The 15,772-nt window shown below is 41.0% G+C and overlaps 1 protein-coding gene across 1 annotated transcript in view; it reads left to right on the top strand.

Annotated features, from left to right (window-relative positions):
* TEK (TEK receptor tyrosine kinase) overlaps positions 1-15,772 on the top strand; it is a 100,806-nt gene that overhangs the window by 72,945 nt on the left and 12,089 nt on the right. Inside the window, 6 exon segments of the mRNA XM_012814054.2 lie at positions 387-674; positions 5,920-6,219; positions 7,963-8,117; positions 9,840-10,050; positions 12,602-12,712; positions 15,694-15,772. The exon segment at positions 15,694-15,772 is cut by the window's right edge and continues 2 nt beyond it. Of these exon segments, the coding sequence (XP_012669508.1) occupies positions 387-674; positions 5,920-6,219; positions 7,963-8,117; positions 9,840-10,050; positions 12,602-12,712; positions 15,694-15,772 (1,144 nt within the window).

Genomic DNA, 15,772 nt, shown 5'->3' with positions numbered 1-15,772 from the left:
CTTGAGCCACAGCCGCCGAGCCGATAGTGAACATCTTCATGCATGCAGCTTTTTCTCTTCCTTTGGTGTGCTTCTTTAGGATAAACCCCCACTGCTCAGACATTAGGGCCAAAGTATGTGATCATTTCTAGGGCTTTTAGAAAATATTCCCAAGTCACTTCCCAATGGGGTTGTACTCCTGTATTAAAGTTACTCAAACTACATGTTAGAAATATTTTAAAGTTTGCTATTTTGGTAGAGAAAATATCATATAGCTGCTAGTTTGTGTTTCTTCGATAGCTTATGACACTGTATATTGAGTCAAGGTTATTCTTTAGCTCTTTGGGAATATCACTGCCTCCACCTCCACCCAATATAAAAATAATGATCTCTCCTGTTTCTCCTAGGACTGCCTCCTCCAAGAGGTCTCAACCTCCTACCCAAAAGTCAGACCACTCTAAATTTGACCTGGCAACCAATATTTCCAAGCTCAGAAGATGATTTTTATGTGGAAGTAGAGAGGAGGTCTGTGCAAGTAAAAAGTGATCATCAGAATATTAAAGTGCCCGGCAACTTGACTTCTGTGCTGCTTAACAACTTACACCCCAGGGAGCAGTACATAGTACGGGCCAGAGTCAACACCAAGGCCCAGGGGGAGTGGAGCGAAGACCTCACAGCTTGGACTCTCAGTGACAGTAAGTAACTGAGGGTGCCCCAGCCTTGCCTGAACAACGGGTAGCTATTGCCATTTGGACTAAAAAAGAAGTTATTTGTGAGTATAGGCTGATTAGTGTTCTCCCCACTTAATCATTTTAATAACCTGTGATACATAGGAAAGCCACATATATCTTTATTTGCAATAACTCAGGCAAGACTGTATTAAAATGTACATTTCCTTGGTATGGAGTTGTTTACTAAGTAAATTAGTAACATGAATGAAGTTTTCTAGGACTTGTTTTATCAGTTATAGGATAGTGTTTAAGCATTATCATATAACTACATATGTACAGAGATTGATTAATTAGAGATGGGTCTTACCTAATCTTAAAAGCCAAATAACTTATCTTGAAAACCCGTTATACTAGATGATTTTTGGAGTCTCAATATATATCTGAGAAGAATAAAATCACTATTCTTTCAAAATATTCTGCATTTCAGGCTTATTTCCATTTCCAATTGGTTGTTTTGTTTTGTTTCATTTTGTTTCGAGACAGTCTCACTCTATTGCCCTGGGTAGAGTGCTATGAAGTCCTAGCTCACAGAAACCTCAAATTCTTGGGCTCAAGCAATCCTCTTGCCTCAGCCTCCCAAGTAGCTGGGACTACAGATGTGTACCACCACCCCAGCTAGTTTTTCTGTTTTTAGTGAAGACAGGGGTGGTGGGTTGAGAGATTCTCACCTTTGCTAAACCTGGTCTTGAGCTCGTGAGCTCAGGAAATCCACCCTCCTCGGCATCCCAGAATGCTAGGATTATAGGCATGAGCCACCTCGCCCAGCCTGATTGGTCATTTTAAAAATTAATTATAACTTCTTGAATTTCTTTGTCATATTAAAAGTTTTTTCATCATTAAGCAGAGAGTTCTATTTTGATTGACTGAAATTAGAACTGTGCGTATGTAGGAGCCCTCTGAAAGACGAGATACTTCTAGGCTACACCAACTACCTACCATGTAAGTCAGGATCAGGTGTTTTCCTGCCAGGTGCCCAGATCTGAGGCTGTTTTCAGCAGCTGGTTCTCAGGAACAGATGCAAAAGCTGGCTCAGTATTTCTTCGTTGTATCAGTGATTTGTGAAAGTCTGAACTGTTTTGTCAGGGTTTAGGGATTCTTCATGATATATATTTTTTAATTTTGTGAAATATACTAATTATGAAATAGTGCAAAGAGTAACACAGCAAATGTTCATATTCTTATTACCCAGAATTAACAACTGTTAACATTTTGCCCTATTTGCTCTCAGCCTTTTTTGTTCACTTAATGGAGGTAATAACAATATAGATGATAAAAATCCTATGTGATTGTTATCTCTGTTCTGTTCCCCTCTTTCCAAAGATGACCAAAATTGTGAGTTTGTTATGTTATGTATCTTTCCAAATAATGTCGTGTAATTTTAATGGGCAACTCCATAAGTATACATATGCGTACATAATTCTTCATCTTTTTAAAATGAACATTATGGTTTTATCTAATGTATCCATTTTAATTTATTTTGATGTGATGTATGCCTTTTAAACTTCTGTATAATATTCTATCTTATAACTATCATGGCATTTATCCATCCCTTTTTAGGTGCACATGTAGGCACCAATTTTTTTACTATCACAAACAAAAATGCAATAGCCACCCTTACGCATCACTCCATGTGTGTGGGTGTGAGAGCTTTTCTAGGAACACGTCCAGAAGTGGAGCTCACAGGCTATTTCCCTCTGAAGTGTCCATTCTATGTGCACTGTGTCCAGGAATGTCTGACAGTGCTATCTTCCTTATCTCCATTGCTGTATGTATGTGTGTGCGTGTATATATATATATATACACGCACACATATACGTATATACACACACATATACATATATATGTATATACACTTTAAAAAAATAGATATGTATCACTTGATAGTGTCAAAACAAAAACTTTTTTGTTTTTGAGATAGAATCTCACTCTCTTGCCCTAGGCTAGAGTTCTGTGGTGTCAACCCAGCTCAGAGCAATCTCAAACTCCTGGCTCAAGTGATCCTCCTTCTTCAGCCTCCCAAGTAGCTTGGACTATATGCACACCCCACAATGTCTTCCTATTTTTTTTTCTATTTTTAATAGAGGTGGGGTCTCACTCTTGCTCAGACTGGCCTCAAACTCCTAAGCTCAAACAATCCTCTCACCTCAGCCTCCCAAAGGGCTAGGATTACAGGTATGAGATACCACTACGAGCCCAGAAATTTTTATATTTGCCCACTTCAAAAGCAAAAAGTACTACTTAATTTAAATTTTTATTTTTTGGTAACAAGCAAGGTTGAGAATCTCGTCCTATGTTAATTGATCTTTTGATTTTCCCATTTTTTTGATAGACTTGTTGATACACTTTGCCCGTTTGTTGTAGGCTATCTTTCTTACTGGTTTATAAAAAATGTTTGCATAATCTGGGTACTATTCTTATTATATACCATGTATTTCATTTTTTCCCCATGTATTGCAAATGTATTTTCCTAGTCCTTTTATCATAACCTGTTTGTGATGGTTTTTGCCCCATAGACACTCCACATTTTGATACAATCATATCTGTTGAGATTTGCCTTTATGATTTGTATTTTTTGTGTTTGGAATTATTGATTAGCCCAAGGTCATACATATATTTTCTACATCTTTTTATAGCAGCTTTAGTGTTTTGCATATTTAGGTCTTTGATGTACAGAAATGTTATTTGGGGGTATTTTGAATATTTTCATTTTAGTCTTATTCATTCACACATGGCAAGTCCGTCGCCTGCAGGCCGTGCAGTGGACACTGCCCCTGGTGAGTTGTGAGGCTTACTGTGTCACATGCCAAGGTCTCATATTCACTTGGCATCTGTTTCTCTGTTCTTTTCCTTCGATCTAAGTTCGTTCCTATGCCAGTTCCAGCCTGTTTAAATTAACTATAGACTTGTGAAAGGGCTTGATGCTATATAGAAGTGTGAATCACTACTTTTCTTTTCAAAATTATCTTAGGCGTTAACTAGTCTGTATTTTATCTTCGTTAGAATCATAGACTATCAAATCACACCGTCGTTTTTGTTTATACCGTAGACAACCTTTCTTACTCTGCTGCACATTAGAAGAAGAAGAGTTGTCTTGGGCCACATGGTAAATACAAAAGCTCTAAGGAGAGCCGAGGAGCAAAGAAAAAACAACAAAGATCTATATATACTGTTCATGATATCTGACAACACAGATAAGCAAAAAAAGGCCTCACAAAATCAGCATGCAGCCCATGGGCCACAGGGTGGACACCCCTGGTTTAAAGGATTAAGCAAAAACTAGGAGTTCCTGAAAGAGGACTGGCCTTGGGTGATGTCTGGAGTTTGAGGGAGGGTTCGTGCTGCTGGAGGGGGTGGGGGTAGGGGTGTGAGATTGGCAGGATAGGAATTACCTTCTATAGAGTCAAGAAATTAGGGGAAGGAGACGTGAATGAGACCATTTCCATTTTAACTGAAAATATTTGTTGTTATGCTGTGTTGTCATTGGCTGATCTTGCGTATTGATTGTTCAGAGTAAAATTAATGCTTCTAGTTATAAAGTTTCCAGCCTCATTCCACTGGCCAAGTGTAGGAAATGGAGTCAACTCTAGTTGACACATGGTCCCCAAATGTATGTAAAAAGTAACATACGTGTATGATGTTTTCCTGTTTATACGTAGAACATTTGACCTTTAAAATGACTGTATGAGGAACGTAGGACAGGAATGATCATCACATTTAACAGGTGATGAACCTGAGGCCCAGCAGAGGGTGAGGGGCTTGTTCAATGTTATGCTGTTTGTGAGTTGTGGGTTTAAGATTCTAACCCTCGTTTCAGCTCTTTTTTTCCCCCAAACCATGCAATAAATGTTTTCCACTTGTCTCTTTAGATTGGCTGTTTCCAAACGTCCTCAGTTCCTGGAGAACTTCCTTTAGTATGGGTTAATACCACTTTTAAATTGTTTAAGGTCTAATGAGCGTTTCCTAAAGAGCCTTCGAACCTCCATTAGAGTCACCCAGGGAAGCTGCTAAACTGTAGATTGCTGGGGCCAAGACCCACGGAGTCTGAATCAGAGGTTCCTGGAACTATCCCTAGTGTGACTCCTTTAAGAGATGAGAAAACCAGTCAAAGTCCCTTCAGTTTTGGAAGTCTCAGTTTTCTCATCTCTAAAATTCAAAGAATAAAAACCTCAACACTGTTCACCTGACTGTGGTTATGAAAGTCAGGACTGAGTCTGCCTAGGGAAGCACATTGTAAACAGCCTTACAAATGAGGGCAAAGTTAATATTAAAGGCAAGACCTTAGACTCACTCTTTTCTGGGGTTAAATAGCTTTAGGTTTTTCTGGTTCACAAACTTCCCTTTTAGCCTGTGCCCTTTAGAGAAAGGGTTTAGTGAGAATGCAGAGATGATGTTTTTTCTGGTTCACAAACTTCCCTTTTAGCCTGTGCCCTTTAGAGAAAGAGTTTAGTGAGAATGCAGAGATGATGTGTGCATGTCGTCTTCACTCCCCGAAAAACTCAAACATCTCTTTCTCATCCTGCCGATACCTATGAATGGAACACGATCTCACTTTTTCCCAAGTCCCTACAGCACTTTGTCTACTAAGTACTTAACATATTTTCTTATGCACACACAGGCTTAACTACTGCTCCATAAATGCATTTAGGGAAAGGACAGGCCATGTGACACGGAGACTGCAGATTACAGACTATGGAGCCAGACTGTTGGGAGGCGAATCCTGTGTCTTCTGCTTCATAGTGTGACCTTGCTAAGTCACTTAATCTCTCTTAGTATTTACAGAAAGATTGACAAGAAGAGGAGATGAGTTAATATATGGAAGGCCGAGAACACTGCCTGGCATATCCCAAGCACTATCTAAATGTCAGTTCTCATAATCTTCCACTCTTCCCAGCATCAAGAACGGTGTGTGTATGTATATATACACACACATACATACATAACAGAATTTCTGAGGTCTTCATTTAGTGTAAGGATGACAAATAGCTGACATGCCTGTTGCCGGTTCCCTGTCTGTGATACACATATTCTTTCATGTCTGCAGGGACTTGGAGTCCAGTAGCCACTACCAATTGACTGGAGTCACTATCGGAGAAAACATCTATCTGCCTTTTATGTTTTATGAGCTGACATGAACCATCTTTCAAAAGCATAACGATCTAAGAGATGGTAGCATATCTTAAGGGAATTTTTTTTTTTTTTAAATTTCTAGTTCTCCCTCCTCAACCAGAAAATATCAAGATTTCCAACATCACACACTCCTCAGCTGTGATTTCTTGGACAATACTAGATGGGTATTCTATTTCCTCTATTATCATCCGTTACAAAGTTCAGGGCAAGAATGAAGACCAGCACATTGATGTCAAGATTAAGAATGCCACCATCACTCAGTATCAACTCAAGGGCCTAGAGCCTGAAACAGCTTACCAAGTGGACATTTTTGCAGAGAACAATATCGGGTCAAGCAATCCAACCTTTTCTCATGAACTGATGACCCTCCCAGAATCTCAAGGTTGGTAGAGTGGACAGGTATTTATTTACATGAGATTATTTTTACCCCATATGTGTATCATATGACATAATTCATTCATCTTAATAGACTTCAAGATATGTCCTTAAAATCAAAATGCTTCCAGGTAGGATCCCTGTTGATCTATTTTCTGTTATTAAGCCTTAGACTAGATTAGCCTGTCAGCACACCCCACCCAGAAATCTAAGAAGAAAGCTCTGAGGAATATGAATTTAGATTCCGAGGAGAAAGAAGGATGTGGAAACTGCTTCTGGGAGGCAGGCACATTTATATAGTGTTTCCGGAGGAGGTTCTGATAACCACACTCCATTCTTTGTCAAATCTCCTCCTCTTTTAGCTTGGATGACACTGTGCTATTCTGAGTTTTCTTCTACTTTTCTGATCTAGATTATTAGGACTCTGTGTCCACCATCAGCCCCCACCCCAGAGTGTAAGCTCCTTAAGATAAACAGAGACCTCTTTTGAGCACCCCGAGCACACTATAGCCACTATCTATGATCCATAAAACCTGTTGACTGTAAAGAAGAGAACAAGGGCCCTGGTGTGGGCAGGGCCTCAGCACAAGTCCGTGCAGATGGTACCGCCAACCCTTCTGTGTTGTGTAATGTGCCCAGAGATGCAGACAGAGGCACAGGAGAGTGACAGGCAAGTTTTGAAAATCCATAATTTGGACTAGAGTCTACTTTTACAGAAAACCTTACACGTAGATCTAAAAATCTCTTGGTTCTCTTGGAGAAGTAAAATAAAACTAGCTGTTTGTTTTTTCTGCTGATTCTTTGGAACATTTTTGAAATGTCCAGAGAATGAAGAGTCTGCCAGGTATAGAGAATTAATTGTATTAATAGTTTTCAGCTCACACTATTAATAAATGCCTCATTTTTATAATCACTTGTATTTTGGTAAAATGTATATAGGTCTTAAATCTAAGCTATACATGAGGTTCCAAGAGAAAATATTTTTCAAAAGAAAACAAAACCCTCTCACTCTTCCAGATGTCTCTGTGTTTGCACACACACAGAGACAGAAGGAAAGATAGGTAAGCTGAGAAGGAAAGGAAGACAATGGTATCAGGCTCTGTGTGCTATTGTTCATAAAAATATATTGAGTTTAATTTTATACTAGTTTAATGAGGCCAAGAAGTAGAGGGGCTAGACCGTAGTTTTGTAATAGTTTATTTTCATGTGAGCCCGCTGTCTTTTCCTTCCTTCCTCCCCTCCCTCTTCCCTTACTCCATTCATTATCCTTAGGTTTTCTCCATTAGCTCTTTAAAGCAAAACAAAACAAAAAAGCAAAATAACTTATAGATCCTAAACTCTTGGATCATAGAAGTTTAAAGCATTTCTAGGTGGGGAAGTGGAGGTGCAGGGAGGGTTAGTCTCTCTCCCAAAGTCGCTCATGCAGCCAGTCCTTCTCTCTTATCCAACGATCATCCGCTTAAGCCTCTACTTGGAAATAAAAGTTGAACAAAGGACAAGTAATGATTAGCACATTGCTATTTTAAAAACATTTTGTACTTTTTTTTTTTTAAAAAAAAGATCTTATATCATCCCTGTGAGTTAGACTCGTCCCCACTGAGTTTCCGAAAATAAAGGAGTAGCCAGCCCGAAGTCACACAGGACTAGGGCTCCACTGCGTTCCCAGGCTACTGTGTCTCCCCCCACCCGTGATCTTGGCCTGTCTGCCTACCTGAACTAACCCACTGCTCACCTCTGTTCTCCCGCACAGCACCAGCAGAACTCGGAGGTGGGAAGATGCTCCTCATAGCCATCCTCGGCTCGGCTGGAATGACCTGCCTGACAGTGCTTTTGGCCTTTCTGATCATGTTGCAATTGAAGAGAGCAAATGTCCAGAGGAGAATGGCCCAAGCCTTCCAGAACGTGGTAGAGTCTCATCTTCCTATTAGCTAATCAGGGCAGGTCCACATAGAGGCAGCACCTTCATTTAAGGTGTGGACCAAGAAATTTGCTTGTAAAGCAAACATTTCCCTCAGGCAAGTCTCATCTTCTCTTTGGCTTCCCTTATGGAATAGGAGATACAAAGCAGGACTATATAATTTCTTGTCCAAACCAGAACAATTTTGAGAGTGAAAAGGGTGTTCCTAATAAATTATGCAGGAAATCAGGCCTGAAACAAAATTTTCTGTCTTCCCCTCACCACCCCTCAAATGAGATGTCATCCTAGCAGTAAATCACCAGAGAGAATAATCTTGCAGGGGGATGAATCAAACATTTTGGTAAGGAAAGATACGAACCTACCCAGATCTTGGCACAATGGGTAATGATGTATGTATTGCCCTAGACAAGTTTCCTCCACATTTTCCTATTTCCAGTTCCCATTTCCTACTTCTAATTTCTCCCTCAATCCTATCGCCCCTCGTGTACATATATACATTCACACACGAATGGACTGTATACACGCATGTCTCTCCCAGGCCTTGGCTCTATAGTCTGCAGTCAGGTTCATGGTGCTTGGTTCATTCTTTCATCTAGGAATTTTGATCAGTAGCAAATGTCCACAAAATCACACTTTACCAGTAGGGACCTTATTTATCTATTGGTATACCCAAGCCTGAACCTGTCTCTAAGTCAGTGTTTTTCAATCTTTTATATTTCATGGCACACTTGAACCTATAAACTTCTGTGACACACTTAAATTATGTTGATCAAAAAAAAAATCAGAAAGATAATATACTTACTGTTCTTTGAACTTCTTTTGAAAATAATTTAATTAATGATCTTTAAAAATTATCGGGGCACACCTAAGATCTTCTCCCAGCATACCAGGGTGCAATGGCTCATACCAGTTGAAAATCACTGCTCTAGTTTGAGGTCTCAGGCCCCATAAAACTAAGTTGGAGCAGACTTTATCAACTCTTTATAAAACACTCAGCATGATGACACATTTCAGATGAGGTATACCCTCCTGTGCATGAGCCCCCAGGTTCCCTTCCATGGAGTACCAGAGAAGCTTCGTTATCTGGCTCCATGCCAGAGCTAGAGGAAGGACCAGCAGGGGGCTGGGAGTGCTGGAGCCTGTCATGGTTCCACCAACTGTCATTTGAATTCAGGAGGAAAAGAGGCACTGTGTTGGGTTTTGCTGAGCATCAGTCATCCTGTGGCTGGAGTGGGCTTAGGAGAGTTTAAATGTTAGAGTGAAAGATAGTGTGCCAAGAATAGATGAGGACCAAGATGATGCTAGGAAAAATCTCTCACTGAGACACGTTCTGTGACTGCCCCTAGACAGGATCGCCAAGTCACTTTCCAAACCAGAACTGAACAACTGCTCATTCTACAGGAGAAGAGACTCTAGTGCGATTAACTCAAAGGTGGCAACACATACTGTTATTTCCTCCTCCCTCACCCTCTGCAGACGAATCAATAAGCTAATCAATAAGCTTTCCCACTGAGCCCCAGGCTTAGGTCCTGCAGTTCGTGGCATCCAGTTCATCAGAGTGGGCCTATGAGATGAAACCTATTTTTATTTCCAATTTAGAATTAGATATACTATTTCTTTCTTTATCAGATGTGGATACAAACCAGAAGATATGTCCCTTAGAATTATGAAAAATCCTGACACAAAATGATGAAACGTTATTTTTCCAGAGGGAAGAGCCAGCTGTGCAGTTCAACTCAGGAACTCTGGCCCTAAACAGGAAGGTCAAAAACAACCCAGATCCTACAATTTACCCAGTGCTTGACTGGAATGACATCAAATTTCAAGATGTGATTGGAGAGGGCAATTTTGGCCAAGTTCTGAAGGCACGAATCAAGAAGGATGGGTTACGGATGGACGCTGCCATCAAGAGAATGAAAGGTCAGTGGTTGGCCAGATGGAGTCAGCACTTCTCCAGGGTGGGGAGACCACTTCACTTCCTGTCCAATCTTTCCCCTGTGGTCTTATGTTCCTTAAACCAAAAATTGGCATGGTGTCAGACATAGCTGCTGCGTGCAACTGAAGGCGATGCTTCCTTTGAGATCAAGCATGTGATAGTTGGAATATAAACACAAAGACAGGAGCCATTTACAGATCACTGTCTTGATTCCTTGGGACGTGAAACTGTAGGTTCTTGGTCGTATACTGTTTACTTTGACGAGCATCCTTGTTTCTCTTCATGTAGCATTTCTCAAAATTCAGCATGCATCAAAATCACCTGCAAAGTTTGTTTACAAACAGATTGTTCCCCCACCTACCACCCCACAGTTGGCGATTCAGTAAGTCTGGGGCAAGGCCAGGGAATTTGCATTTCTAGTTAGTTCTCAGGGGATGCTGGTCCTGTGGGTTTGGGAACCACATTGAGAAAACCACAGTCTTCATAGACACCTGTATCAAAATCCTGGAGACATTGTCAGCAGTGCATCTTCCTGGGCTTCTGCCGCCCCTGGTCCTACTACATCTGAATTTCTAGGATGGAGTATGAAAATGTGTGTTCTTAACAGGCTTTCTCAATGGTTTCTCTGAATACTCAAGTTTGAAGACCCCTGGTCCAAGGTCACAAGAACTAAATGTTTTCTAGCTGTGTTCATCTGAAGACGACTTACTACCACTCACTTAATATTGGGTAATAAGCAACTTTCAAGGAAGTAGAATGACTTGTTCACTGGCAGTAGAGCCAGCTGTCATCTCTGCTGGTGAGACAGCAGCCTGTGCACAACTTGGTTGTGAAGACACATGTCAGGTTCACTGAACACTGGCTGGGAATGTGGCACATCAGAGAAAGTGATTAACTCTTGATTGTCGTGTAGTTCTGTCTTAAGAGCTCTCCGAGGTTGATGGCAGTTTTCTTTCTTTATAACTGCAATATTGATCTAGATTAACTCTGGATCTTATTAAATCATCTAATGCTTTCTGCATTGTTAAGAAGACCAAGAAAACAAAATGAAACACAGTTTTATCTATGATAGAGATAGGAGTATGATTCCTTAAAAAAAAAACAAAAAACCCAAAATACTTGTTAAGCAGCCAGAATTCTCTTTTCTGTTTTGCTACTTTAGTTATAGGAAGTTTTGGGGAGCAACAAGGATAGTTAGAGGGTGTCAGTTTTTATTGGGATCTGACCTGAGCTGGGTTTATTCTGTTAGGCCATGTGAGAAAATAGCTTAACAAGGCTCTTCAGTAAATACCCTCCTTTGGACGTATCACTTTACCTGCAGAAATTTTATGCCCTGTTGCCTTGTTAAAGAAGTTCAGTGGCTGAAGGGGACAAACTCATTGTAAAGAGCTTTATTTTTGGCCAGGAGCTGTGGCTCACACTTGTAATCCTAGGACTCTGGGACCAGCCTGAGCAAGAGTAAGACACCCATCTCTACAAAAAAAAAAAAAAAGCTAGTGAGGCATCATGGCAAGAGGATCATTTGAACCCAGGAGTTTGAGGTTGCTGTGAGCTATGATACCATAGCACTCTACCCTGGGTGACAGAGTGATATTCTGTCTTAGAAAAAAAAATAGATTTATTTTTAAAATATTCCCAAGATGTTGACCCTCAGGGCCAGAGCCATTGTGAGGCTCCTGGAGTATGAACAGGGCACTGGACTTGGAGGTTCCTATTAGTCTTATGGGTGCCATTAGCCTCCCACCTCCACCTCCATGAGATGTAGCCACAGTTTCGAAGCACTTTCAGACATGCACACACTCACCAGCACTTCATTTCTACCCTTTTCCCCACCCCAGTGTTATTTTTCAAAAAACAGTAATAGTACCATGTTCCCAACTCACAAGTCATCAGTTGGTGTCTGTGCTTCTCTCTCCGGCAACAGGAGAAAGGTACAGAAACACATGCCCCCAGTTCCCTGACTACCTCGCACCTTCTGTAAGATGTCATTGGAATTTGATTTGTTTAGCTCGGCCAGATGGAGACTGGTTTGCAGACTGATTTATAAAAAAAGTAAATGTTATTCAGTAAAATAAGCTGCATGTACTATGGGTGATGGTTTGTGGGAACTCTGGTTCTATTCCTTGCCTGTCTCTGGATGGTAGATTTACCTCGAGTCTAACGGTTAGGAGAGCTCCACCTCTACCAAGTCCTTTCCCTGGGTATCTAACAGCTTAAACCCCAGTGTGGTGGTTCTCACCCAGGGGTGATTTGACCCTACAGGGGACATTTGGTTGAATTACTGGTGAGGAGAAGGCAGAGCTGCTGTAAACGCCCTACCGCACACAGCACAGCTTCCTGTAACAAAACATTATTAGCCTGGGTCTCAATGCGAAGGTTGAGAAACTGCTGTGGAGTCATCTTCGTTTGTATACAGTTTTCCAGACCAAATGATGCCTGGTGATTGGGGTGTGCTTGAAGGTCCTAGGGAAGGGGGCACAGTTGATTGTGAAAGGCATAACAAAGCAGGATCCTAACCCTTGACTTCCTTCCCAGAATACGCCTCCAAAGATGACCACAGGGACTTTGCAGGAGAACTGGAGGTCCTCTGTAAACTGGGACACCACCCAAATATCATCAATCTCTTGGGTGCATGTGAACATCGAGGTAAGATGCCCATTTTCTCTCTTTCCTGTATGATTTCTTAAAAAAAAATAGTTAAATTCCATGTTGAAATTAAAAAGGTAATGATCCTAAGAATGTTACCTTTTTTTTTTTTAAAAGTTGCAGCTTCAATCTGAATGTCTGTCTCTAGCCCATTTACAGACTATGCTAATGTTTGCCACCTTTTTGGATGTGGGTGCTGAGGCTGGATCATTAGCCTCTGATGTGGTTCAGTCATGGCTGCCCAGAGGCAGACTTACTGCTCTTACTTGCCCTGTCCTTGCTTAAGCGGGGGTTTTCTTGGCCACATCACAACTAGGGTGGAGGAGGGGAGCCCTTACCCCCAGAAAGTCTAGGGTGCATTGCTGCTTCTTGACTGTCTGACTTTACATTTTCCCCAGAACAGGGAACAGGTATTCTGAATGTGCAGGGCATGAATGGGAATAATCTACTGGAGTATGAAAGAACTGAGAATGCTTAGATTCAGAAATAATTAGACTTATATGTGAGAGTGCCTTTTTTTTTTTTTTTTTTTTAAAGAGAAGGAGTCTTGCTATGTCCCAGGTGATCACAGCTCACTGCAGCCTCAAAGTCTCCTGGGCTCAAGTGGCCCTCCTGCTTCAGCCTCCCGAAGTGCTTTGTGTCCAGAGTGCAATTACAATGAAGCTACCCACGTCACATATGCTTTTAAAGTTAAACTTATGTTATTAATTTACATACTTACTGAATGCTTCTATTGTAACGTGTGGAGTTAGCTGCAAATGAATAGGTAACAACATCATCTTTCTGTGGAATTCCATGCCTGACATCACAGTGTATGTAAAACAAAGAACAAACATCATTGAAGGGTTCACCTCGGTATGCTATACGGGTTTGCTGTTCCAAGTCCACTTCAACTTGACTCCTCTTGGAAAAGTTTACTCCCACAGAAAGCTCCACACGGTAATTATTTACAAACTTGACAACCTCTTGTTGACTTCGTAGCACAAACACCAACAGTAGAAAAGAAACTACTTCCCTTTCCTCATTTTATTAAACTAAAAATACTGATGCTTCAAACAACACATCATTCGATGATTCAATAAGGGTGTAATTCTGAAAGCTGGATCATGTCCCTTAGGTTAAATAGTGAAGTAATGACATTTATTTTTTTGAGCTATTTCCTGAACACAGCAATCAGCTTGGGAAAGCAATATAAATGAAAGTTGAAAAAACAAACAAAACAAGAAGAAACAGTTTCCCCTGCTGATAGCACTCCTGCAAACATGCTGAGCGTTCCTCAAACCCACCAGACTTTCTGGAAGATGTGTCCCAAGAATCAGTGCCACAGGGTGATGCAATATAAGAAGAGTAATTCCCCTGGGCTCTCTGTATGCCCGGGGAAGGTGGCGGTATGACAGGAAGCAGAGTGGCTATGGTGGACAGACTAAGCCAATTTTCTGGAAAAAAGCTAAAACTACAAAAGAAGATTATGCTGAGGCTTGAATGCATTAAGCCCAATTGCAGCTCTAAGAGAATGCTGGCTCTTAAGAGATGCAAGTCTTTGGGACCGGGGAAAGATGAGCTGAGAAGGGGACAAGCGATCCAGTTCCAAGCTTCATCTTTTGTTATGAAGACGATAAAATTTTGAAGTTACATTCTCTTTTTTTGGTTGCAGTTAGTCTCGTGAAAGGGAATAAACTAGAATCATGAATAAAATTCCCCTTATGGGAGAAAAACTCTCAATAACAACAGAAAAATATCTTAAAATTTTGTTCTGTCATCACATTAGCACATAACTGGTTGACTCTTAAACTATATAATTCAGTAAGGATGTGAGAAGGCAGACTTACAGCAGGAGTTAGGGCTGTCTCTCCTAATAGTGCAAGAGGATTCAGGGCTAGAATATTTTTTTATTGTTCAAATTTCAGTTTCTTAGAATATCATTGAAGTTTTAATACATTTGGTCTTTTAAAAAAACGGTTTATCAAAATTCTTTTGAGACCGTCTTACTTTGTTGCCCCAGGCTAGTTGGGCTTCTGTGATCCACTTGCCTCAGCCTCCAGAGTAGCTGGGACTTACAGGCATGTGCCACCACACCCAGCTAGTGCTTCTGTTTTTGGTAGAGATGAGATATCACTTTTGCTCAGGCTAGTCTTGAACTCCTAAACCCAAGCAGTCTACCTGCCTTGGCCTGCCAGAGAGCTAGGATTACAGGCATGAGCCACTGTGCCCCGCCAAAATTATTCTTTAATAGTAAAATCACTTTATAAATTGTCATCTACTCTATCAATGTTTTTTGCAAAGCAAATTACTTTTTATAAAAAAGACAATTTGGAATAAAACGACAATGAATCATAAGTTTTCTTGGAAGTATTGTTTTATTTTTTATAAAAGTTTGAGTTTCTCTAAGAAAAATGCAGCCTCTGAAACTAGACTCTGCTGCCCAATGACCTAATCAATAATATGGTGACTTAGGGTGGGTTTCGAGAAGCAGTAGAAGGCAGAAAGAAAGTGACTTCTTGTGGGTGCTTCTGCTATGGATATTTAATCATTAAAAAAAAAAAAAAAACCCAATAACCCCAGGGAAAGCTGCGGACTGACTGCAATTACGTGCCCACCCATATGAAGTTCTTGATGAATACTGAAGGAAAAATAGAAGCTGGTGTGAAGAAGGTGTTTGAGCTTTTGAAGAGAAGGCTCTGCTTTCCTTCTACTGCTGTTACTGAAGGGGTGAATGCCATCTGGGGTCCCCCTGTGAGTCCCCATTAGGAAGGAATGGAGGATGGAAGGAGGGGAACCCTGACTTCCCCAGCCCCTTGGGAGTATGGCAAGAAGAGGTCATGAAACTTCCCTTTAGCCCCAGTGTTCCCGGGAGCCACCACTAGATGTTTCCCTGAAATACAGTGGAGTTATAGGCAACTCCCAAGGACCCCAGCACATCTCTGAGATTTCACAGGTGTGTGGAGTTGCTGATGAGGCGATGGTCTCTTCTTTCCCCACAGGCTACCTGTACTTGGCCATCGAGTATGCCCCCCACGGCAACCTCCTGGACTTTCTGCGCAAGAGCCGTGTGCTGGAGAC

This window comes from Otolemur garnettii, unplaced genomic scaffold (assembly GCF_000181295.1).
Source record: "Otolemur garnettii isolate 467f Iridium unplaced genomic scaffold, OtoGar3 scaffold00006, whole genome shotgun sequence".
Taxonomy (NCBI): domain Eukaryota; kingdom Metazoa; phylum Chordata; class Mammalia; order Primates; family Galagidae; genus Otolemur; species Otolemur garnettii.
This window is presented reverse-complemented; position numbering and strand designations above follow the sequence as displayed.